This window comes from Aquarana catesbeiana, linkage group LG03 (genome assembly GCF_042186555.1).
Source record: "Aquarana catesbeiana isolate 2022-GZ linkage group LG03, ASM4218655v1, whole genome shotgun sequence".
Classification (NCBI taxonomy): domain Eukaryota; kingdom Metazoa; phylum Chordata; class Amphibia; order Anura; family Ranidae; genus Aquarana; species Aquarana catesbeiana.
Genome location: NC_133326.1, coordinates 663606803 through 663633669, shown reverse-complemented (window position 1 = coordinate 663633669; position 26867 = coordinate 663606803). Strand labels below are relative to the sequence as shown.

The following is a 26867-nucleotide window of genomic DNA, read 5'->3' as shown; positions in this document are numbered from 1 at the left end:
ATAAGAACACCAGCAATTATCTTCAGGTAGCTTTAGGTGCACACTGTGCATAGGACACAGTACACTAACTGTAAATACTGCAGCTGCCTGCCTTTGGTACTAATAGGATCAGAAGAACACCAGCAATTGTCTTCAGGTAGCTTTAGGTGCACACTGTGCAGAGGACACAGTACACTAACTGTAAATACTGCAGCTGCCTTCCTGTGGTACTAATAGGATCAGAACAACACCAGCAATTGTCCTCAGATAGCTTTAGGTGCACACTGTGCAGAGAACACAGTACACTAACTGTAAATACGGTATCTGCCTGCCTGTGGTACTAATAGGATCAGAAGAACACCAGCAATTGTCTCCAGGAAGCTTTAGGTGCACACTGTGCAGAGGACACAGTACAATAACTGTAAATACTGCAGCTGCCTGCCTGTGGTACTAATAGGATCAGAAGAACACCAGCAATTGTCCTCAGGTAGCTTTAGGTGCACACTGTGCAGAGGACACGGGGCACTAACTGTAAATACTGCAGCTGCCTGCCTGTGGTATTAATAGTATCATAAGAACACCAGCAATTATCTTCAGGTAGCTTTAGGTGCACACTGTGCATAGGACACAGTACACTAACTGTAAATACTGCAGCTGCCTGCCTTTGGTACTAATAGGATCAGAAGAACACCAGCAATTGTCTTCAGGTAGCTTTAGGTGCACACTGTGCAGAGGACACAGTACACTAACTGTAAATACTGCAGCTGCCTTCCTGTGGTACTAATAGGATCAGAACAACACCAGCAATTGTCCTCAGATAGCTTTAGGTGCACACTGTGCAGAGAACACAGTACACTAACTGTAAATACGGTATCTGCCTGCCTGTGGTACTAATAGGATCAGAAGAACACCAGCAATTGTCTCCAGGAAGCTTTAGGTGCACACTGTGCAGAGGACACAGTACACTAACTGTAAATACTGAAGCTGCCCACCTGTGGTACTAATAAGATCAGAAGAATACCAGCAATTGTCTTTAGGTAGCTTTAGGTGCACATTGTGCAGAGGACGCAGTACACTATCTGTAAATACTGCAGCTGTCTGCCTGTGGTATTAATAGGATCAGAACACCAGCAATTGTCTTCAGGTAGCTTTAGGTGCACACTTTGCAGAGGACACAGTACACTAACTGTAAATACTGCAGCTGCCTGCCTGTGGTATTAATAGGATCAGAACACCAACAATTGTCTTCAGGAAGCTTTAGGTGCACACTGTGCAGAGGACACAGTACACTAACTGTAAATACTGCAGCTGCCTGCCTGTGGTGTTAACAGGGTAAGAAGAACACCAGCAATTGTTTTCAGGTAGCTTTAGGTGCACACTGTGCAGAGGACACAGTACACTAACTGTAAATACTGCAACTGCCTGCCTGTGGTACTAATAGGATCAGAAGAACACAAGCAATTGTATTCGGCTAGCTTTAGGTTCACACTGTGCAGGGGACACAGTACACTAACTGTAAATACTGCAACTGCCCACCTGTGGCACTAATAGGATCAGAAGAATAACAGCAATTGTCTTTAGATAGCTTTAGGTGCGCACTGTGCAGAGGACACAGTACACTAACTGTAAATACTGCAAATACAGTAAAAACACTTGCCTGCATGTCAGTTTATTAGGAAGAGAATAACAAGAATAGATCTAGCTAAACTGAATACAATATATATATATATATATATATATATATATATATATATACACAACACCTTTTTTTTCTTCTTTCGTTCCTTCAGGCTATCAAATAAGGGGAGTGGTTAATTGCTCACAGGTGCTTGCAGCCTTTATAACTGTGTGTAGGACTCATCCTGAACCCGCTCATTGTGAGGCTGTAGCAGCTTAGACCAAGTGGAACTGGTCTAAGTGCTGAGTCAAAAACAAGAGTTATAGGGCGTACACACGGTCGGACTTTGTTCGGACATTCCGACAACAAAATCCTAGGATTTTTTCCGACGGATGTTGGCTCAAACTTGTTTTGCCTACACACGGTTGCACAAAGTTGTCGGAATTTCCGATCGCCAACCACGCGGTCACGTACACCACGTACGATGAGACTAGATTAGTCCGGTTCAGAACCAAGCGCGGCAACCTTTGGGCTCCTTTTGCTAATCTCGTGTTAGTAAAAGTTTGGTGAGAGACGATTCGCGCTTTTTCAGGCTCGTGGCTTTCAGATCGTTTTCTGCCGTTCAGTTTGTGCTTGTGGGTTTGTATCTGCTCTTCAGTGCGTGCAGTCAGTTTGTATCAGAGTTTTCTGTGTGATCTTGCCTGCTCGTTGCTGTTTTTCAGGTCGCTCTCCACAGGCCTTGCTGTTCTTCAGTGCGTTCTGTTACTTCGTTCTGAGCAGCCGACCGTTTTCTAGCCATGTTTCGTATGCGTACTCCTCGTAGAGTTCGTGCTGTGCGGGGGCTTGGTGTTGGGGTCCTGACCTTGACACAAGTCCAGTCCATGAACAGGGTGGGGAGGAGTTCATGGACCAAGAATTGGTTGCTTCAGCTTGACCAGTTCTGTCATATGCCTTTACTCCGTGAGATCTGTGAGAATAATCCTGATGATTTCAGGAACTTTCTCAGGATGACGGACCCCGTGTTTCACCGTTTGTTGGCTTCGCTGACCCCCTATATCAGTAGGCAGGATACCTGCATGAGGCAAGCCATCACTCCGGAGCAGAGGTTGGTCGCTACCCTGCGGTATTTGGCCACAGGGAGAAGTCTGCAGGACTTGAAGTGCTCAACAGGCATCTCCCCCCAGGCTCTGGAGATCATTATCCCAGAGACCTGTTCTGCCATCATACAGGTCCTGCAGAAGGAGTATATGAAGGTAAGATTTTTATCCTTTTATATCACATTTTATTGTCTTTAATGTTTGATAATATATTGTATTTCTTTCCTCATTCCCTAATTACCATGCTTGTAATATGCTGTGAATGTCCCCTTTGTCCTCATGCATGCTGGATTTTTATGTAATTATTATTTAAGTTCCTTCATACATATTTGCCCTTCAATAACCTCCCCAGCATGGTGTCTCCTGCCCTATATTCACCTCATGTAGTCACTTAACAATGTATTTTATCAGCTCCATAGTAGTGCTTTACCCCAAACACCCCCTAAAATGTTTGGTAATGTTATTTTTGATTTAAATTCAGGCAGAGTGCCAGAGGCTTTTTTTTGTGGTGTCCCCAAATAATTTTTAGTAACCCTCCCTCCCCCAACTGCTAAGTCAGCTGATCCCAATTCTCTATCCTCAATCATCTATCTGCTGACTTTGCCAAACCCATACACACTATACCCATCTCTTTTGTGGTCAGATTTATGGCTGAATTACCCAAAGCATGTAGTGCAAGGGCCTGCCTGTATACTTTCCAATGGTACTGTTTAAAGTTTTTGTATCTTATTATTATCTTGATAGGTAATAGCAGAATGTCCAAAAGTCCTCAAATGTGTACAGTGTGTATTTATATCTTTGTATTATGACACTTCTTACCTGTCCAGTGGGCTGCCAAAAGTGTAACTAAGGAGGGGCTGTTCCAAGTAAGACCCATTATTTAGGCATTCATCTCTCAATGAAGTGAAGAGGGTTACCTGTCCAAGATTTCCACACACCCCATAATGTTAGAAATTGCCCCCTGAGAGGGGGGGGGGAGGGGGAATTTGATAGGTGTACCTTATACTTTGGCCTTGTTAAATTCCCCTTAATAAATGCTATCTGGAGGTTGCCCCATAATGTTTGTGTCTAATCTGCTTGCCATGTTTCAGAGTAAAAATAGTAATGTTTATTGTTTTTTCCTCAACAGTTTCCTTCCACGCCACAGGAATGGCAGACTGTGGCCTCCCACTTTGCCCAGCGGTGGGACTTTCCTAACTGCGGAGGGGCAATTGATGGGAAACACGTCCACATCGTCCCACCACCCAACTCAGGGTCGTACTATTATAATTACAAGGGGTTTAATAGTATAGTGATGTTGGCGGTGGTGTCGGCTAATTACGACTTCTTGTATGTGGACGTGGGGAAGAATGGCCGGATGTCCGATGGTGGAGTCATCGCCCAGACGGAGTTCTACAGGCGTCTCCAGAATGGTAAATAGAAAAAATGTGTCTGCGCTAGATAAAAATTGTCATAAAAGTGTTATAGCTAACCAATAAAATAAAAATAAATCAAAGATAACCATAAGTACATAAAACTGTAAAGTGCTCAGTGCTGTATCAAACATGCAATGTAAGTGCTCAATCAGGGAACATATAAAAATTGAATAAAATATAAAAAGAAAATATAAAAAGAAAATATCTTCTTGTGAATCTAATAAAGTCCAAAACAGTGTGCATCCAGAGATATAAAAGTGCCCAAAAACATTGTCCGTATTCAGTGAAGTTCACACATCTTTCCTTCTGAAGGTGTATCACCATAAAACGTGCTATAGTGTCTTCCAGCGTTCCCCACAAGCATATATGCTCACCTTCTTGCGTGTGACACAGTGATTACACTCTGTCAAAACAAGCTTTGGAGACACTCCTGTGCTCTAATGGAAACCGCTGTGTAGACCTCCAATGCTCTCATCTGCTGCCTCTTCGTGCCACATGGAACTTCTTGTCTTTATTCCAGATCATTTGACCCCCCTCAAATGATCTGGAATAAAGACAAGAAGTTCCATGTGGCACGAAGAGGCAGCAGATGAGAGCATTGGAGGTCTACACAGCGGTTTCCATTAGAGCACAGGAGTGTCTCCAAAGCTTGTTTTGACAGAGTGTAATCACTGTGTCACACGCAAGAAGGTGAGCATATATGCTTGTGGGGAACGCTGGAAGACACTATAGCACGTTTTATGGTGATACACCTTCAGAAGGAAAGATGTGTGAACTTCACTGAATACGGACAATGTTTTTGGGCACTTTTATATCTCTGGATGCACACTGTTTTGGACTTTATTAGATTCACAAGAAGATATTTTCTTTTTATATTTTCTTTTTATATTTTATTCAATTTTTATATGTTCCCTGATTGAGCACTTACATTGCATGTTTGATACAGCACTGAGCACTTTACAGTTTTATGTACTTATGGTTATCTTTGATTTATTTTTATTTTATTGGTTAGCTATAACACTTTTATGACAATTTTTATCTAGCGCAGACACATTTTTTCTATTTTCCACTTGCACGATTATGAAACGTGATTGAGTGTTTGCAGCTGGTTTTCACTCAGGATTGGTTATACACTACTTTGATATTTTATTGGGCATCTATCCGTAAGTGGCTCGCAAGGTTTGTCTATTATTATTTTGTCTCCAGAATGGTAGCTTGGACTTGCCAGCTCCAGAGGACAATGTGGAAGGACTCCCATTTGTGTTCGTTGCTGATGAAGCATTTGCGCTGGGGGACCACCTGATGCGGCCATTCCCGATGAGGACCCTCACCCCGGAACAGAGGGTTTTTAATTACCGGCTGGCCAGAGCCCGAAGAGTGGTGGAGAACACATTTGGAATCCTGGCCAGCCGGTTCCGCCTATTTCTGACACCTATCCATATGGCAGAGTATAAACTGAACCATATAATACTTGCGTGCTGTGATCTCCATAACTTTTTACGGAAACATTCGGCCAACTATGCTGGCTCAGTTGGGCCTGAGGCCGGAATCCTACATCAAACCACACTGACGGCGCTTGAAAGTGGCCTTCCTGGCTTGCCCTCCCTGAGTGCCCGTGATGTCCGGTTACGCTACCTGGAGTTCTTTGCGGGTAGGGGGGCTATCAATATGCCAGACAATATGTGAAGCCTTTTTAAAATAAAAAAAAAAAAAAATCTTTGTGGACATTTACTGCTTGTGTTTGTTTTAGCTGACCCTGACAGAAATGTTTTGAGTGCAGAAAATGTCGTGATTGGGTAACCTTATACAAAGCACTGTTGGCTGTTATTTCCTAAATGCAAAAACACATTTCACTACAAGTGCACTTGCAACTGCACTGAAACTGCACTTGTAGTGCAAAGAGGATTGGCCCTTAGGAAATAACCCCCACTTTTGCATAAAACAGCTATTACATCACCCCAAAAGTGTTGTAGTGTTGAGACCATAATCCACACATTCTTGAGTAAGCCACTTTTTTATACCTGCACAATCACATGTGCATTTACCAAAGGTTTTTTAAAACAAACCAACATGTTTGTTGTATAACAATTTTTGCAGTAGCATTATCAAAAATTGAAATGTCCATTTCAGATAAAACAGGCCTGTGTAAAACCAACAAGAAAGCCAAAACACTTGAACTTACAAAGTTCACATTAGGTAAAACCTGAAGGCTATATCAGACATCAGTATTTAGGAACTGGGTTTGATATAGCGCTCAGATGGGGGGAAATCACCCCTGGAAAAGCCAAATTTGGAAGATGCACACTAGGGATGAGCTTCGTGTTCGAGTCGAACCCATGTTCGACTCGAACATCGGCTGTTCGATCGTTCGCCGAATTGCGAACGTTATGGGCCGTTCGCGCTAAATTCGTGTGGCGCGTCACGGCCCATAATTCACTGCGGCATCGCAGTGCATTGCTGGCTGATGATTGGCCAAGCATGCACTATGACCCGCATGCTTGGCCAATCACAGCGCTGTCAGTAGAGAGAGCTGTAATTGGCCAAAGCCAGGGTGGCTTTGGCCAATTACGGCTCAGGGCATTTAGTACACACCCCACACTATATAAGGCCGCCTGCACGGCGGCCCTGTGTAGTGTGTGTTCCGGTGTGCTGAGAGATAGAGAGAGAGAGAGACAGTGTCATTTGATTTGAGTTAGATAGATTAGGCAGAACAGTCAGTCAGTTAGCTGCACTTACAGTGTATTGTGTATATATATGCATCCCAGGTGTTGCATATATATATATACACTGTATTCAGTTTAGCTAGATCCGTTCCTGTTATCTTCTATCTAGACTATTTACATTTAATGCAGTGCGTCCTGCTCACAGTGTTCAGCTAGATCCGTTCCTGTTATCTTCTAGACTATTTACATTTAGTGCAGTGCGTCCTGCTCACAGTGTTCAGCTAGATCCGTTCCTGCTATTTACATTTAGTGCAGTGCGTCCTGCTCACAGTGTTCAGCTAGATCCGTTCCTGTTAAATTCCTACTGACCGGCAGGCTTGTCTGGTTACAGTATATAAAGCTACCTGAAGAAAATTACAGGTGTTCTATTTGATCCTATTAGTACCACGGTCAGGCAGCTAGACTATTTACATTTAGTACAGTGCGTCCTGCTCACAGTGTTCAGCTAGATCCGTTCCTGTTATCTTCCTACTGACAGGCAGGCTTGTCTGGTTACAGTATATAAAGCTACCTGAAGAAAATTACAGGTGTTCTATTTGATCCTATTAGTACCACGGTCAGGCAGCTAGACTATTTACATTTAGTACAGTGCGTCCTGCTCACAGTGTACAGCTAGATCCGTTCCTGTTATCTTCCTACTGACAGGCAGGCTTGTCTGGTTACAGTATATAAAGCTACCTGAAGAAAATTACAGGTGTTCTATTTGATCCTATTAGTACCACGGTCAGGCAGCTAGACTATTTACATTTAGTACAGTGCGTCCTGCTCACAGTGTACAGCTAGATCCGTTCCTGTTATCTTCCTACTGACAGGCAGGCTTGTCTGGTTACAGTATATAAAGCTACCTGAAGAAAATTACAGGTGTTCTATTTGATCCTATTAGTACCACGGTCAGGCAGCTAGACTATTTACATTTAGTACAGTGCGTCCTGCTCACAGTGTTCAGCTAGATCCGTTCCTGTTATCTTCCTACTGACAGGCAGGCTTGTCTGGTTACAGTATATAAAGCTACTTGAAGAAAATTACAGGTGTTCTATCCCAGCTTAGTGCAGCTACAGGCCATTAGTATGTCTGGAAGGCCAAGAAGGAGAGGCAGACAGTCACAAGCCAATAAGAGAGGGCAAGCAGGCTCTGTGTCTAGTGCTGGTCGTGGAGACGGTGCATCCTCATCAGCACGTGGCCATGGGACACGCTTGGCCTTTTTTTCGGCAGCTGGCCATGTTGAGCCGCAACATGCGGAAGACTTGGTCGAGTGGATGACCAAGCCGTCCTCATCCTCCTCATCCTCTCTCACCCATGCCCAGGGTGCTTTGTCTGGCAAAGCAGCGGCCTCTTCCCTCAGCTCAATGTCATCAGTGACTCCTTCCCTAGCTCCACCATGTCCTCATGAGGATTCCCTCGAACTGTTTGACCACAGTGTTGGGTACATGCTCCAGGAGGATGCCCAGCGTTTGGAAGGCTCTGATGACGATACTGAGCTCGATGAAGGCAGTAACATGAGCGCGGACAGAGGGGGTGCCCAAGAAGGACAGCAATCTGGCAGTCATGCTCCCCCTGCTGCAGCATACTGCCAGGTTTGCTCCAGTGATGAGGAGGGAGGGGATGATGAGGTCACTGACTCAACGTGGGTGCCTGATAGGAGAGAGGAGGAGGAGGAGGAGGAGGAGGAGGAGGAGGAGGAGGAGGCGGCAGCACATCACCAACGAGGCAGGATGCCCTCCAGGGGCCAGCCTAAGGGCAACACATTGACTGCATCACACCCCAAAGCTCCACATGTGCAGGGCGCTGCAGTCTCTGCGCGTTATTCAAAAAGTTCTTTGGTGTGGGCCTTTTTTGAGACGAGTGCATCAGATCGCACCGCTGCTATTTGCAACATATGTCTCAAGCGTATCTCGCGTGGCCAAAATATCTCCCGCTTGGGTACCACATGCTTGACCAGACATATGTTGACCTGCCATGCAGTTCGTTGGCAAGCGTATCTAAAAGACCCACACCAAAGAACAAAGAGGATCTCTCCTTGCTCCTCATCAGCTGAGATTTCCAACCCCACTAGACCTTCAGTCCTCTCTGAGACCTGCAGTGAGAGGAATGAAGGTGTAGAATTAGGTGTGTCACAGCCAAGTACTTGTGGGCAATCTGCTTTTGGTACACCGACGTCAGATTGTACCAGGCAAATTTCCCTGCCCCAGCTGCTGCACCGCCGAAAGAAGTTTGCTCCCAGCCATCCACATGCCCAGCGGTTGAATGCTAGCTTGGCAAAATTGCTAGCACTTCAACTGCTGCCTTTTCAGTTGGTAGACTCTGCCCCCTTCCGTGAGTTTGTGGAATGTGCGGTTCCTCAGTGGCAGGTACCCAAACGCCACTTTTTCTCACGGAAGGCGATTCCGGCTCTCTACCGGCATGTGGAAGGCAATGTCCATGCCTCGCTGGACAGGGCGGTCAGCGGTAAGGTGCATATTACCGCTGACTCATGGTCCAGCAGGCATGGACAGGGACGTTACCTAAGTTTCACGGCGCATTGGGTGACTCTGCTGGCAGCTGGGAAGGATGCAGGACAAGGTGCAGTAGTGTTGGAGGTTGTTCTGCCACCACGCCTCCAAAATGCTGATTGTGACACACCTCTCTCCTCCACCCCCTCCTCTTCTTCTTCCTCCATGGCCTCTTCCTCGGAACCAGCGGTGCTCCGTAGGCGTTCAAGGGGCTACGCAAGTACGCAGGCCAAAAGATGCCATGCGGTGCTTGAGCTGGTGTGCTTGGGGGACAGGAGCCACACTGGGGCAGAGGTTCTGTCAGCTCTGCAGGGGCAGGTTCAGAGGTGGTTGACGCCACGCCAACTTAAGGCAGGAATGGTGGTTTGCGACAATGGCACCAACCTCCTCTCTGCCCTCCGACAGGGACAAATGACCCATGTGCCCTGTTTGGCTCACGTCCTTAACTTGGTGGTGCAGCGGTTCTTGGGCAGGTACCCGGGCTTACAGGATGTCCTGAGGCAGGCCAGGAAAGTCTGTGTGCATTTCCGCCGGTCATATAATGCCAGTGCTCGGCTGACGGACCTCCAAAAGGAGTTTAACCTGCCCAAGAACCGCCTAATCTGTGACATGCCCACCAGGTGGAACTCAACGTTGGCCATGCTGCAGCGGCTGCACACGCAGCAGAGGGCCATCAATGAGTACCTGTGCGACTATGGCACCAGGACAGGGTCAGGGGAGCTTGGTTTTTTTTCCCCACGCCAGTGGGCCATGATCAGGGATGCATGCACTGTCCTGTCACCATTCGAGGAGGCCACGAGGATGGTGAGCAGTGACAGTGCATGCATCAGTGACACTGTCCCCCTTGTCCACCTGTTGGAGCACACGCTGCGTGGAATAATGGACAGGGCACTTGAGGCAGAACAGAGGCAGGAAGAGGAGGACTTCCTTAGCTCTCAAGGCCCCCTTTATCCAGACAGTGTTCCTGCGTGCCCGCCGATCACACAGGAAGAGGACGAGGAGGAAGAGGAGGAGGAGGAAGATTGTGTCAGTATGGAGGTGGAGCCTGGCACTCAGCATCAGCAGCAGTCTTTAAGGGATCAGTCCCAAGAAACACATGGACTTGTACGTGGCTGGGAGGAGGTGGCTGCGGACCATGTCGTTCTTAGTGACCCAGAGGACTCCGGACCGAATGCCTCAGCAAACCTACGCTGCATGGCCTCCCTGATCCTGCAAAGCCTGCGTAAGGATCCTCGTATTCGTGGTATCAAGGAGAAGGACCAATACTGGCTGGCAACCCTCCTTGATCCACGTTACAAGGGTAAGGTTGCGGACCTTATCTTGCCATCGCAGAGGGAGCAGAGGATGAAACATCTTCGGGAGGCCTTGCAGAAAGGTCTGTGCAACGCGTTCCCAGAGACTGGGAGGTTACAAACTCCTGTTTCTGGACAACGTGTTGCTGAGGCTTCGGTCAGTCAAAGAAGGAGCGGTGGAGAAGGTGGCCGTCTGACCGATGCGTTCAGACAATTTTTTGGTCCGCAGCCCCAAGGTATGATCGGTTCCAGCAACCATCGCCAGCGTCTGTTTTACATGGTGCAGGAATACCTAGGGGCAAGATCAGACTTGGACACCTTTCCCACCGAAAATCCTCTGGGTTACTGGGTCTTGAGGATGGATCACTGGCCAGAGCTTGCACAGTATGCAATTGAGCTACTGGCCTGTCCTGCATCCAGCGTTCTTTCGGAACGCACATTCAGTGCTGCTGGAGGCGTGGTAACCGATCACAGGGTGCGTCTGTCCACCGACTCGGTCGATCGGCTGACCTTCATAAAAATGAATGAGTCTTGGATCACCACCAGCTACCAAGCACCTGATGCTGATGTAACCGAATAATTTTTTTTGAAATCTCAGATCCCTTCAAAGACTGCCTATGCTGATGCTGAGTGACTATCCCTGAGTAATTATCCTCTTCCTCCTCAATCATCACGCTGATAGCTTGTAAGAACATTTTTGGTTCTGGGCGCCACCACCAGTGCCTAAGGCACAATTTTTCAGCCCCTGTTTAACAGGGGCGTGTAATTACAATTTTTGATGTAATACTTTGCAGCAGGGCTCGTTCCTGCATTCCAACTAGAGTGTCTGTGAGGGGTTGCAGTGTTGTGGCACCAGCACCAGTGCCTAGGGCCCAATTTTTCTGCCCCTGTCTAACAGGGGCGTGTAATTACAATTTTTGATGCAATACTTTGCAGCAGGGCTCGTTCCTGCGTTCCAACTAGAGTGTCTGTGAGGGGTTGCAGTGTTGTGGCACCAGCACCAGTGCCTAAGGCCCAATTTTTCTGCCCCTGTCTAACAGGGGCGTGTAATTACAATTTTTGATGCAATACTTTGCAGCAGGGCTCGTTCCTGCGTTCCAACTAGAGTGTCTGTGAGGGGTTGCAGTGTTGTGGCACCAGCACCAGTGCCTAAGGCCCAATTTTTCTGCCCCTGTCTAACAGGGGCGTGTAATTACAATTTTTGAAGCAATAATTTGCAGCAGGGCTCGTTCCTGCGTTCCAACTAGAGTGTCTGTGAGGGGTTGCAGTGTTGTGGCACCAGCACCAGTGCCTAAGGCCTAATTTTTCAGCTCCTGTTCAACAGGGGCATGTAATTACAATTCTTGATCTAATATTTCACAGCAGGGCCCTGTGAGGGCTTACAGTGTTGTGGCCACAGCAACACCTAAGGCCCAAATTTCTGCTGAGTATATAGGGCAGGACCCTACTTTCAAACATCTAACTTACAAACGACTCCTACTTGCAAACGGAAGGAGACAACAGGAAGTGAGATGAAATCTACCCCTAGGAAGGGAAATTCTCTCCTGTAAGAGTTAATATGGGAAAACAATTTCTCCTTTCCACTGATGCTTTCCAATCCTTGTTCCACAAAAAAACCCAAATTTTCAAAAAACATTTTTCATTGGGACAAAAAAGTGAGGTGAAATCTTCTGAAGAGGAGGAAAGACAGCAAAACAAATGTCACAGGGGTGATAACCCTTCCCTATGTTTTCCAAAAAGCTTAGAAAAGATTTTTTGGCTGGAGCTAAACACGTTAAAAATGTTCAAAATTACAAACAGATTCTACTTAACAACAAACCTACAGTCCCTGTCTTGTTTGCACCGCCTGTATACTGCTGTTCAGAGTATATAGGGCCTGGTGGCCCCACACCTTTCCTTATTTTAATTTGGGTGCGGGGTTCCCCTTAATATCCATACAAGACCCAAAGGGCCTGGTAATGGACTGGGGGGTACCCATGCCGTTTGTCTCACTGATTTTCATCCATATTGCCATGACCCGACATGACATTAAACCCGCAAGCAGTTTTAAATGAGATTTTTTCCTTTAAAAATGACATTTGGTGCAGGGACTGTTCTAAACATGGGAAACACGCGTCACTTTACAGGCATACTATAGACACCCCCCAGGTACGATATTTAAAGGAATATTTCACTTTTTTTTTTTTACTTTAAGCATCATTAAAATCACTGCTCCCGAAAAAACGGCCGTTTTTAAAAGTTTTTTTTGCATTGATACATGTCCCCTGGGGTAGGACCCGGGTCCCCAAACCCTTTTTAGGACAATACCATGCAAATTAGCCTTTAAAATGAGCACTTTTGATTTCGAACGTTCGAGTCCCATAGACGTCAATGGGGTTCTAACGTTCGTGCGAACTTTCGGTCCGTTCGCGGGTTCTGGTGCGAACCGAACCGGGGGGTGTTCGGCTCATCCCTAATGCACACCAATTTCCCAATGTCAACATGTGCTATCTGCCATCAGGGGGGATCAAGGGACGTGTTTTGGGGGAGCAAGCCCTTCCTCAACGCGACTTTATAATTGAGGAAGGGGTTGCACCCCCAAAACGCGTCCATTGATCTCTCGTGATGGCAGATAGCACATGTTGGCACACTGTGTGCATCCTCCAAATTTGGCTTTTCAAAACATTGCAAAAAAATTTAAAAGATTGAACCACAATACAAAAAGTGATTTTGTGGGGTTTTAAATTCGCCCCAAAACATCAATGATGTTATTATTTTTTTTAATAACATCATGGATTTTTTGCTGGATGTTTTGCAGTTCGGCATTATACCCCATGATCTCCCCTTTCAGGATCTGGGCACTTTCTGAAGTAAAGCGTTCTCTATCCCTCACATCACGATCACCTAAAAAGAGATAAAGAAAAAAAAAACAGGTCTCAAAAATCTGCCACCATCCATCTCTTTTACCTGAGCCTGTGGTCGCAGACACTCACCTGTTGTGGTGCCAATCTTCACAACATCTTCTTCATCCTCCTGCTCAGCTTGTGTTTGTGTAAGTTCCCCTTCTTCCAGAGGTGAGGGGTCTCTGGTCTCCTCGGATGAAGGGTGTCCTCCGAGTCTTTTCTCCCCTATGTAAAACAAAAATGGTATAATTAGCACACAGATATTTGATGGCAGAACTAGAAATAGGAAACATTGCTTAGAAATGGGGTACAATTGTCTATTTTAGCCGAGTTCCAAGATGTATTTTTTTAGTGCCCTTTGTCAAGCTGCAATACTTTACCTGTTTAGTACAAGCTTCACAGATAGAGACCCCCCTATAGTATACACTGGAGCACCTGTGTGGCCCCCTAATAAAAATGGTGTTCTTGTGTCCCACACTAGTGCTCCAGTGTCCAGATGTGAAAACAGCTGCTCAGTGTCCTCTCCTTACACACAATCTAGTTTGCATTTCATTCTAGTAACAAACCCATCTACACAAACAAATATTTGGCATCCAAGTAGGCCCAAAAAGATGTGGGAAAATGCATATGGCCTAAACAATGGTGTTCTAGAGGCCGAAAGAAAAATGTTTGATACGAACGAATAATGGGCCCATGAACATTAAAGTTGCCCTTTTAAATGTTACAATTAATAAAAGCATATGGAGCAGCACGAACGTAATAAAGACAGAAAGAATAGGAACACAGCACAACTACTTACTTTTTTGCAGCACTCTCCGGATCTTTCGGTACTGCTCCTGCTCTCTCAACTTCAGGTCCGACCACCGCTTCCTGAGCTGATCTTTAGATCTTCGTACCCCGAAATTCTTGTGAAGGCTTTTGACCACTTTCGCCATGATCTTGGCCTTTCTGATGTTGGGGTTGGGGTAAGGCCCATACTTTCCGTCATAGTCAGACTTCTTCATGATGTCGACCATCTCCAACATCTCCCCAAAGGACATATTTGTGGCCTTAAAACGTCTCCTTCTGGATCGGGACGTGTCTGGATCCGGGCTTTCCTCCTCCTCCTCCTCGTTGCTAGAATTAGCATGCACCTGTTCTAACTCCGCCATGTGCTCTTCACCCACTGCGCCGAACGAAAAGGGGCGGGGAATAGACTAGAAAGAACGTCAGGGGCGGGCGGAGTTACACGCATGTGCAGTGTGTATAAAGCGTAACACGCGTGCGTATTACGTACGATCTGTGAGCGGAGGAAGGAGCATTGGACACTCTGATCGTAAGAACGAAGGTAAGAGACAAACTTGTGCCTATACTGCTTCTAGATTGAGGCCTATATTGTAATAAGATTAGGAGAGTTTTGTCTGACATTAGGCTTTGTCTTGTGTTGTGCCTTGCAGTGAACATGGATATGCTACTCAAAGATAATGACTTCATGTCAGTATTCCTAGAGATGCTAAGGGAGCTGCCCTGTCTGTGGGAGATTAAACACCCCCATTTCAAGAACCAAACAAAGAGGAAGGCAGCACTGGTGTAATTGTGTGTAATTGTGAAGCAGGTGATCCCCACGGCAGACATCACCTATTTAAAGATATTAATTGGTTGCCTGAGGAGCACATATCTAAGCAAGCGCAAGAAAGTCCAGGATTCGCAGAGATCCGGAGCAGCAGATGACATCTATGTCCCCAGGATGTTGTACTACGACAGGCTGCATTTTCTGGCAGGCCAGACTGAACCCAGGCCATCCCTCTCCAGTCTTCCTTCCACGCTTCCTTCACCCCCGGCTGAGGCTTCTGACGCCCAACCTGGGCCTTCCAGGCCACATGTGGAGGAGCCCAGATTGAGCCAGGTATAGCATTCCTCGAGATATTTCTGCTTGTCCAATCAATGATGTTAACTAGATGTTAGTTGTGAGTACTAATTTAGGATTGGAATTGATGAAGCAAAACATTACAACCATGTCCCTTTTTCATACACAGGGATGTCTCAGCCAGGAGGTGGCCGGGCCGAGCCGGCTGGCTGATCTGCAGGTCCCTCCACCCCCCCTGAAAAGAGAAAGTGGCAGTAGGAGGAGTGCCCTAGAGGAGGCTGGTATAGGATTCTTTTGGAGGGCTACAGAGGTCCTGGGAGCACCCCACACCATGGAGGAGAACATTGCTGCCTTCATTGCATATAAAATGCAGAGGATGGAGGAGGGCCAACAAGTCATGTGTGAGGCCCTCATATTGGAGGCTCTTGAGAAAGGTATGAGGGGCCAAATGACACCTCAGACACACTTTTGTGATGGTCCTCCTCCTCCTCCTGCAGGTCCTCCTCCTCCCTCTCCTCCAGGTCCCCCCAGTCCTCCTCCAGGTCCTCTCAGTCCTCCTCCAGGTCCTACTCCTCCTCCTGCCACATCTCCAACTGCACAGCCACAGCCCGGAAGGAAGCGTGGAAGGAAGACCAGACAGTGATTGCCCTGGGTTTAGTCTGGTCGGCCAAAAGATGCAGCCTCTTGTGGTACCACAGCCTGGGGACACAGATGTCATCTGCTGCTATCCGGATCTCTGCGAATTCTGGACCAGACTGCCCTCCCTTACATATGGACTCCTCAGGCCACCAATTTTGATGTTGAAGAATTGATGTCTGCCGTGGGGGTCCCAGGCTTCGCTAATTTCTCCTGTTGATCCAGTGTTGCCTTCCTCTTTGTTTGGTTCTGATCCCTTAATAAAGGATTTTTGTTTTGAATTATACTCTCCTATGTGTTTTACTTCAAAAAGGACAGTTTGTTTGTGAGGATTCAGGTACATTTAAAATATACAATGTGAAATGAACAAGGGACACCAACACCAAACAATCTCCTTGAGATTAAATAATAAAAGATATCAATGGTGTTGGGGTAACTTGACACACAAAATACACCCAAAAATATTCTGGAGTAAAAATAAAAATAACATTGAACAAAGATCAGCCTTGGAAAAAATCCAAACATTAAAGAAAAAAAAGGCTGAAAATCCAAAAAAAAAAAAAAAAAATAATATAAAACTGTCAGATGTGACAACTAATAACAATATATTCAGGGAATCCCACTAAAAAAACACAAATAAAAGTTTGTGAGAAGTGTGTGTGAATATGAGCAGCAAAACTACTTAATTCTTGTCACATTATAAAGAAGAAGAGAGTGCGCTGTATTAAACCATTTTTAACATTGCAGCGTGACGAAAGTGCTGTATCCATTGCGAACGCTAAGTTTACCAGAACGAGTTGTCCCGTCTCGGAATTTCTTCTGAGCATGCGTGGCACTTTGTGCGTCAGAACAGGCCACACACGGTCGGAATTGACGCGATCGGATTTTGTTGTCGGAAAATTTTATCTCCTGCTGTCCAACTTTGTGTGTCGGAAAATCCGATGGAAAATGTCCGATGGAGCCCACACACGGTCGGAATTTCCGACAACACGCTCCGATCGGACATTTTCCATCGGAAAATCCGACCGTGTGTACGGGGCATTAGAGTGAACAAGTCTTGCTTTTGTTTGCTAGGTTGCATTTTTGGGGCTTTTCCTTTTAGTTTTTCAATCACCTTTTTATGTCACTTTTTAAATAGCTTTTTTTTTTTCTTCTTTGGTTTCAGACTAACAATTAAGGGGAGTGGTTAATTGCTCACAGGTGCTTGAAGGCTATATAACTCTATGTAGGACTCATAAGTGAGCCAGCTCATTGTGAGGCTGCTGGAACTCTGTGTAAGTGGAACTGGTCTAAGTGGTGAGTTAAAAACCAGAGTTTAAAACAGGAGGTTATAACAGGGGTCATAGTACCTGTGTAGTGTAAGTACCTGAGTGTGGTCTGAGTAGTGTGTGTGGATCGTTATTACTTGTGTATTGTGTACTGTATACTTGTGTATTGCGAGTGCACGTAGGTCTGTGAGTACCTGTGTATTTTGTTGTGTACCTGTGTATTGTCTTGAGTATTAGTGCCAGGAAGCTAGCTGTTAGGTAATTTGAACAGGGTAAAATCCTCAATCCTCACTAAATTTAATAGGTACGATGCCCGGCGGGTGTGGGGAGGCGACTCTTTGTACATCTTGCTGCATGTACAGTACCTGACCGCGAGATTGTGTTTCCAGCGCTGGTTCTCAGCGACAGGGTACTGTGCATGTCGCCCTGGCTCACTCATCGGGAGAGGAAAACTTTGTTTTCCTTCCGCGATGAGTGACAGGCAGTGCTGACAGCTGTCTGGTATGAATCCTGAGGCGGGAACACCGCGCCAAATTTTAAATGAAAAAAAGCGGCATGGGTTCCCCCCCAGGATCATACCAGGCCCTTAGGTCTGGCATGGATTGTAAGGGGAACCCCCTACGCTGAAAAATCGGTGTGGGGGTCCCCCCCAAATCCATACCAGACCCTTATCCGAGCATGCAGCCCGGCCGGCCAGGAAAGGGGCTGGGGACGAGCGAGTGCCCCCCCCCCTCCTGAACCGTACCAGACCGCATTCCCGTCAACATGGGGGGGTGGGTGCCTTGGGGGAGGGGGGCGCCCTGTGGGGCCCCCCCACCCCAAAGCACCTTGTCCCCATGTTGATGAGGACAAGGGCCTCTTCCCGACAACCCTGGCTGTTGGTTGTCGGGGTCTGCAGGCGGGGGGTTTATCGGAATCCGGGAGCCCCCTTTAATAAGGGGGCCCCCAGATCCCGGCCCCCCACCCTGTGTGAATGAGTATGGGGTACATGGTACCCCGACCCATTCACCTAGGGAAAAGTGTCAATATAAAAAAAACACAGTACACAGGTTATAAGAGTAATTTATTAGTCAGCTCCGGGATCTTCTTCCGACTTCGGGGGGTCTCCTTCCGACTTCTCCCAGTGTTCGGCCTCTTCTCCCGGGCCCCGCCGCTATCTTCTTCCAGCTCTATTGCCAGCGAGGGGCCCGGTCTGCTGCCGCTGTCTCGCCGCCGCTGTCTTGTCGCCGCTGTCGTGTCGCCGCTGTCTCGCTGCTTCTTTTCTTCTTCTCTTCTTCCTCGATGTTGACACGACGCTCTCTCCGGCTCGAATGCTGTGTGCGAGCTGCGGAGCCATTTATATAGGCGGTGACCCCGCCCCCTTACGACGTCATGGTCCCAGCATGCGCAGGGACTCTGGCGTCATAAGGGGGCGTGACCCCAGAATCTATTGATTACCAACAATACAGACCTGATCACGGATGTGGCAATTTAGGTAACAGCGATCACAGGTCAATTAGTTTCAGTTTAAATCACACAAATAGGAAACATAAAGGTAATACAAAGACACTGAATTTCAAAAGAGCCAACTTCCCTAAACTACAAACCTTGCTAAAAGGCATAAATTGGGATAAAATATTAGGAACAAAGAATACGGAGGAGAGATGGGTTTGCTTTAAGAGCATATTAAATAAGGGCATTAGCAATGTATCCCATCGGGTAATAAATTTAAAAGAGCGAACAAAATTCCTGGATGGCTTAACTCAAATGTAAAAATGCATATAAAAGCAAAGGAGAAGGCCTTCAAAAAATACAGGATTGAGGAATCATCCTCAGCATTCAGACTTTATAAAGAATGCAACAAGAAATGTAAGGGTGCAATTAGGACAGCTAAGATAGAACATGAAAGACACATAGCAGAGGAGAGCAAAAAAATTCCCAAGAAATTCTTTAAGTATGTAAACAGTAAAAAAGGGAGGACAGCCCATATTGGCCCCATAAAGAATGAGGAAGGACATCTGGTTACAAAGGATGGGGAGATGGCGAAAGTATTGAATTTATTCTTCTCCTCAGTCTTCACGAGTGAATTGGGGGGCTTCAGTAACCAAAACTGCAGTGTTTATCCTCATGACACAACACAGGAAGCACCTCCATGGTTAACAGAGGACAGAATTAAAATTAGACTTGAGAAACTTAACATTAATAAATCACCGGGACCAGATGGCTTGCATCCGAGGGTACTTAGGGAACTCAGTCAAGTGATTGCCAGACCGTTGTTCCTAATTTTTACAGATAGTCTACTGACTGGAATGGTACCAGCTGATTGGAGAAAAGCCAATGTAGCACCAATATTTAAAAAGGGCCCAAAATACATCCCTGGGAATTACAGACCAGTTAGCCTAACATCAAAAGTATGTAAACTCTTGGAAGAGATGATAAGGGACTATATACAAGATTTTAGTAATAAGAACTGTATCATTAGCAGTAATCAGCATGGATTCATGAAGAATCGTTCTTGCCAAACCAATCTATTAACCTTCTATGAGGAGGTGAGTTGCCATCTAGATAAAAGAAGGCCCGTAGACGTGGTGTATCTGGATTTTGCAAAAGCATTTGACACAGTTCCCCATAAACGCTTACTGTACAAAATAAGGTCCGTTGGCATGGACCATAGGGTGAGTACATGGATTGAAAACTGGCTACAAGGATGAGTTCAGAGGGTGGTGATAAATGGGGAGTACTCAGAATGGTCAGGGGTGGGTAGTGGGGTTCCCCAGGGTTCTGTGCTGGGACCAATCCTATTTAATTTGTTCATAAACGATCTGGAGGATGGGAAAAACAGTTCAATCTCTGTATTTGCAGACGATACTAAGCTAAGCAGGGCAATAACTTCTCCGCAGGATGTGGAAACCTTGCAAAAAGACCTGAACAAATTAATGGGGTGGGCGACTACATGGCAAATGAGGTTCAATGTAGAAAAATGTAAAATAATGCATTTGGGTGGCAAAAATATGAATGCCATCTATAAACTGGGGGGAGAACCTCTGGGGGAATCTAGGATGGAAAAGGACCTGGGGGTCCTAGTAGATGATAGGCTCAGCAATGGCATGCAATGTCAAGCTGCTGCTAACAAAGCAAACAGAATATTGGCATGCATTGAAAGGGGGATCAACTCCAGAGATAAAACGATAATTCTCCCACTCTACAAGGCTCTGGTCCGGCCGCACCTGGAGTATGCTGTCCAGTTCTGGGCACCAGTCATCAGGAAGGATGTACTGGAAATGGAGCGAGTAAAAAGAAGGGCAACAAAGCTAATAAAGGGTCTGGAGGATCTTAGTTATGAGGAAAGGTTGCGAGCACTGAACTTATTCTCTCTGGAGAAGAGACGCTTGAGAGAGAGGGGATATGATTTCAATTTACAAATACCGTACTGGTGACCCCACAATAGGGGTAAAACTTTTTCGCAGAAGAGAGTTTAACAAGACTCGTGGCCACTCATTAAAATTAGAAGAAAAGAGGTTTAACCTTAAACTACGTAGAGGGTTCTTTACTGTAAGAGCGGCAAGGATGTGGAATTCCCTTCCAGAGGCGGTGGTCTCAGCGGGGAGCATTGATAGCTTCAAGAAACTATTAGATAAGCACCTGAATGACCGCAACATACAGGGATATATAATGCAATACTGACACATAATCACACACATAGGTTGGACTTGATGGACTTGTGTCTTTTTTCAACCTCACCTACTATGTAACTATGTAACTATGTAACACCTGGGATGCATATATATACACAATACACTGTAAGTGCAGCTAACTGACTCGCCTGCCTCCTCTATCTAACTTAAATCAAATAACACTGTCTCTCTGTCTATCTCTCTCTGCCGCCGCCACACATTACGCAAGGCCGCCACGCATCGGCCTTATATAGTGTGGTGCGTGTACTAAACCCCCTGAGCCATAATTATTACGGCTCTCTGTTCAGATGGCGCTGTGATTGGCCAAGCATGCGGGTCATAGTGCATGCTTGGCCAATCATCAGCCAGCAATGCACTGCGATGCCGCAGTGAATTATAGGCCGTGACACGCCACTCGAATTTGGCACGAACGGCTCATAGTGTTCGCAATTCGATGAACACCCAAACAGGCGATGTTCAAGTCGAACATGGGTTTGACTCGAACTCAAAGCTCATCCCTACTCTGGAGAAGAGAATCTTGAGGGGGGATATGATTTCAATGTACAAATACCATAATGGTGACCCCCACAATAGGGATAAAACTTTTCTGCGTAAGGGTTTTTTATAAGACACGCAGCTAATTCACTAAAATTAGAAGAAAAGCGGTTTAACCTTAAACTGCATAGAGGGTTCTTTATTGTAAGAGCGGTTAGGATGTGGAACTCCCTTCCACAAGCAGTGGTTTCAACGGGGAGAATCGATAATTTCAAAAAACTATTACATAAGCACCTGAACGACCACAATATACAGGGATATACAATATAGGTTGGACTTGATGGACTTGTGTCTTTTTTCAACCTACTATATAAATGGGAAATAAGATTATGATTCCTACTTATTGTGTTTGGGTTGAATGAAGGTGGATCTATCTGATTTTCCAAATCATAACATACCAAATACATTCAAAATTTATTTCATTCCATTTGTTTTTTTTGGATCCGCGTGACTCCTGTTGATATCGTCCAGTCAGCTCATTCCGTTTATCTTTGTGAGTTGGACTAGCAGGGATGACTCAGTGTGCATAAGTAATTTCCCAAAATAATAACATGTTAACAAATATAGCCAATCTTCCGAAATAACAGAGCTTCCAAAAATACAAATAGTTTTCGGAACAACAAATATTTACCTGAAATAGCGAATTGTTCTGAAAGAGGAATCATTCTTACATAACAATTATGACAAAATACAGTGATTTATTTAATTAATGAAACTGAAATGAAATGAAACACATTTTTCCATTATGCACATATCTAGTGGACTCATATCTCCTGGCAGTTCAAAGTTTTCCTGTTATAGTTACTGACTCTTTTCTCTGTCAACTGGGAGTTTTGGAGATTTGAAACTAAAAATGTGTTTTAACAGGTTTGCATAACTCTTGTTCCGAGTTGCACATACACTATATTGTCAAAAGTATTGGGATGCATTTCTTTACACGCACATGAACTTTAATGGCATCCCAGTCTTAGTCCGTAGGGTTCAATATTAAGCCCACCCTTTGCAACTATAATAGCTTCAACTCTTCTGGAAAGGCTGTCCACAAGGTTTTAAGAGTGTGTCTATGGGAATGTTTGACCATTCTTCCAGAAGCACATTTGTGAGGTCGGGCACTGAGGTTGGACAAGAAGGCCTGGCTCGCAGTCTCCGCTCTAATTCATCCCAAAGGTGTTCTATTGGATTGAGGTCAGGACAGGCAAGTCAAGTTCCTCCACCCCAAACTCGCTCATCCATGTCTTTATGGACCTTGTTTGTGCACTGGTGCACAGTCATGTTGGAACAGGAAGGGGCCATCCCCACAATGTTCCCACAAAGTTGGGAGCATGGAATTGTCCAAAATGTCTTGGTATGCTGACGCCTTAAGAGTTCAATTCACTGCAACTAGGGCCCAGTTCAACCCCTGAAAAACAACTCCACACCATAATCCCCCCTTCACCAAAGGATTTGGACCAGTGCACAAAGTAAGCTCCATAAAGACAGGGATGAGTGAGTTTGGGGTGGAGGAACTTGACTGGCCTGCAATGAGTCCTGACCTCAACCCAATAGAACAGGTTTGGGATGAATTAGAGCGGAGACTGCGAGCCAGACCTTCTCGTCCAACATGAGTGCCTGACCTCACAATTGCGGTTCTGGAAAAATGGTCAAACATTCCCATAGACACACTCTTAAACCTTGTGGACAACCTTCCCAGAAGAGTTGAAGCTGTTACAGCTGCAAAGGGTAAGCCAACTCAATATTGAACCCTACGGACTAAGACTGGGATGCCATTAACGTTCATAAGCGTATAAAGGCAGACGCCCCAATATTTTTGACAATATAGTGTATTTACGTTACAAGAGCCAAATCAAATACCTAGCATATCTTAGTATGGAGGGACATGTGGCTCAATCCATGTGATGGCACTGGGCCAATCAGCACAATCCCATTGGTGGTCAGTTACCCTGTGCAAGTTATGACCCCAGCAACTAGAAGCTTACAGAGGACTTCACCTTTACTGGAGTGCTAGGAAGGTAACTATATGTGGAGTTCTGAACTAATGTATACCTGTTGTTTTGCCCTGCATAGAGCAGCATGAGACGAGGTACAGGTAAGTACATGCTGCTGAGGAAGATACAGCATTAAAGGTACTTTCACACTGAGGCAGTTTTCAGGCGTTTTAGCGCTAAAAATAGCGCCTGTAAAACACAGACGCTATTAACCCCTTCTTCGGCTGCTAGCAGGGGTTAAAAGGGCCTCTCTAGCTGACAAGAAGCACTGCTAAATTGACGGTAAAGCACCGCTAAAACTAGAGGAGCTTTACCGCTAACGGACCCGCCACCCCAGTGTGAAAAGTACCCTAAGCAACAAACTGGCACAAACTTGAAGGCAGATAACTCATATCCAACCCTTGGCCCAGTACCTATTGGTAATGTTTGTTGCAGTACCTACAGATGATGTCCCTTGAACCCAGGAAAACCTGTATAGCCATGTTATAGACTTTACTGTTATTATGTAAAATCATGTATGTAGATCTGCAAAAATGTATAGTTTTTTTTTTTTAACAATATATTTATGTTATTTTTCAGCTGGAGGTGACAGGTTACACAGATCGAGACAAGAAAGTACAAAGCCCTGGTTCTTCTATGAAGTTAAAGTTGAAAGCAGATCACAAGGCCTCTGTGGGAATGGTAGCTGTAGACAAAGGTGTCTATGTACTTAACAGCAAGTACAAGATATCCCAGAGCAAGGTGAGCACAACCACTCTGATCAAAAAAGATTTTAGGCAAATTAGACTTCATGATTAAACTTTATGATACCTGTGCTACCTAAAAATGTACAAAATATTTTTTTTATTTTTATTTTAGATCTAATTTACTGTACATCATTTTCTTATTTTCCCGTGCCATCATTTACCATTGCAAACTTATCTCTTTGGAATATTTATTCCTCTCAGGGATTAAATGTTCTGGTTTGATAAGCCAAAATATGTTAAACTACATAATATGTTCAGTAATGTTAAATTGGATTTGAATATATTTCTATCCTGCTTGCTGAATGCTGTTTGTTAATGGAATTAATGTTCATATCCACTAAATATAATGTGCTATTTTGACACAGTATAACACTTTTATGATGGCAGATTCTCTAATAAAATAAAGTAAAAAGTGTTTAAAGCAAACATTAAAAGTCAGCAGCTACAAATACTGTATAATATTAGGTCACTTACCTGTCCTGGAACCCAGTGATGTCGGCACCCCAGCCGATTTTCCGGTAGGCTCTCGGTGCTGCCACCGCCATTTGTGGTGAGAGAAACCGGCAATGAAGTCTTACAGGTTTACAGCTGGTCCCTTACTACGCATATGCGAAGCGCGCTGCGCTTTCTAACTGGCCCATCGGTGTAGGAAGAAGGAGGGGGGCCAAACTTCTGGGGTACCTCGCCTCATCTCAACCAGGTCTCCTGGAAGTGGGGACTGATACCTGTCAAAAACAGGTACCCCCCCCCCAGAAAGGTACCAAATGTTCACTGAAGGGGGTAGGAAGCAAACAAGCGGAGCTTCCACTTTTGGGTTGAGCTCCGCTTTTAAGTGGTTATAAAGTCTCAAGGTTTTTCACCTTAATACATTCTATGCATCTAGCTAGAAGATTTATCACTTTATGGACACTTTTGATTGTTGTTGCTTACCAATTCTAAGATGTAGTGGCTGCATTCATTCTCTTTTTTGGCTTTCTTTACCTTATTTTCCACTGGTGATCTAGCCAGCAAGTCTGTTGTTTTTCAAAAAAACAAACTCTCTGATAGATTGTGTCTGTTACTGTGTTGAGACAAACCATTTACCTCTGACAGGGGTGCATACTATGGTCAGCTTTTATTTATTTATGTAAAACTTTTATCCCAAAGAAAAAAACTTTTACTGTAACTGCTTATAAAGTACTAGCTGGAGGTTGGCTTCCATTGCTAGTGTATCTAAATCTGCTAGTACATCTAAAGCCTCATACACACAATAGGACTTTGTACAAACTTTCCCTTGGATTCTTGTACAAAGGGCGTTGGCCATAAGTTTGTATTGCATACACACGGCAGAACTTTTTCAGCCAACTTTCACCAAATCACGTGGTTTTTCAGCTCTTTACCACCACCCTTTGGTCAACTTCTATATTGTTGTCTTATATTGTGTCAATCTCGCCGCTTTTATCGGCAAGATTGACACCTTGCGAGCTGGGTTCACACTGGTGCGGGGATCCGACTTGGATCCCCGCCAATGCCAGGCACTGTGTTTGGTATTAATCTTGAGGGGAACTCCACGCCAAATTTTAAATAAAAAACTGTCATGGGTTCCCCTCCAGGGGCATACCAGGCCCTTAGGGACAGTATGGATTTTAAGGGGAACCCCCTACGCCGAAAAAACGGCGTGGGGGTCCCCCCAAAATCCAAACCTGACCCTTATCCGAGCATGCAGCCCGGCCGGTCAGGAAAGGGGGTGGGGACGAGCGAGCACCACCCTCCTGAACTGTACCAGGCCGCATGCCCTCAACTTTGGGGGGTGGGTGCTTTGGAGGAGGGGGGCGCCCTGCGGCCCCCCACCCCAAAGCACCTTGTCCCCATGTTGATGAGGACAAGGGCCTCTTCCCGACAACCCTGACCTTTGGTTGTCAGGGTCTGCGGGCGGGGGCTTATCGGAATCCGGGAGCCCCCTTTAATAAGGGGGCCCCCAGATCCCGCCCCCCCACCCTATGTGAATGAGTATGGGGTAATTTATTAGACAGCTCCTGGGGTCTTCTTCCGACTTCGGGGGCGTTCTTCCGGCTTCGGGGGTCTTCTTCCGACTGCGCCGCTCTCTCCAGCCTCTTCTCCTGGTGTTCAACCTCTTCTCCCGGTGTCTGGTTCTTCTGCCGGCTCCTCTGCTATCTTCTGCCGCTCTTTTGCTAGCGGTGGAACGGACTTCTGAGTCGTCTTCTTCCCTCTTCTCTTCTTCTGATGTTGACACGACGCTCTCTCCCACTGTAATGCTGTCTGATTGCTCCACAATGACTTATATAGGCGGTGACCCCGCCCCCTTATGACGTCACAGTCCCGGGGCATGCTGGGACTGTGAGGTCATAAGGGGGCGTGGTCATCGGATGACATGACTATGCCCCCTTATGACCTCACAGTCCCAGCATGCCTCGGGACTGTGACATCATAAGGAGGCGGGGTCACCGCCTATATAAGTCATTGCGGAGCGCTCAGACAGCATTACAGTGGGAGAGAGCGTCATGTCAACATTGGAAGAAGAGAAGATGGGAGAAGACGACGAAGAAGACCGGGCCACCGCTAGCAAAAGAGCGGTAAAAGAGCAGAAGATAGCGGAGGAGCCCGGCAGCGGAGGAGACCGGAGAGCGGGAGAAGAGGCCGAACACCGGGAGAAGAGGCCAAACACTGGGAGAAGAGGCCTGAG

General features: G+C 45.8%; 1 protein-coding gene across 4 annotated transcripts in view; it reads left to right on the top strand.

The window, feature by feature from the left end:
• The window catches only part of LOC141133431 (venom factor-like), a 681995-nt gene that overhangs the window by 145126 nt on the left and 510002 nt on the right, over positions 1-26867 (top strand). For all 4 annotated transcript variants that reach the window (XM_073622818.1, XM_073622817.1, XM_073622816.1 and 1 more), the window contains exon 14: positions 24018-24179. In XM_073622818.1, the coding sequence (XP_073478919.1) occupies positions 24018-24179 (162 nt within the window). The remainder of the gene's footprint in view (positions 1-24017; positions 24180-26867) is intronic.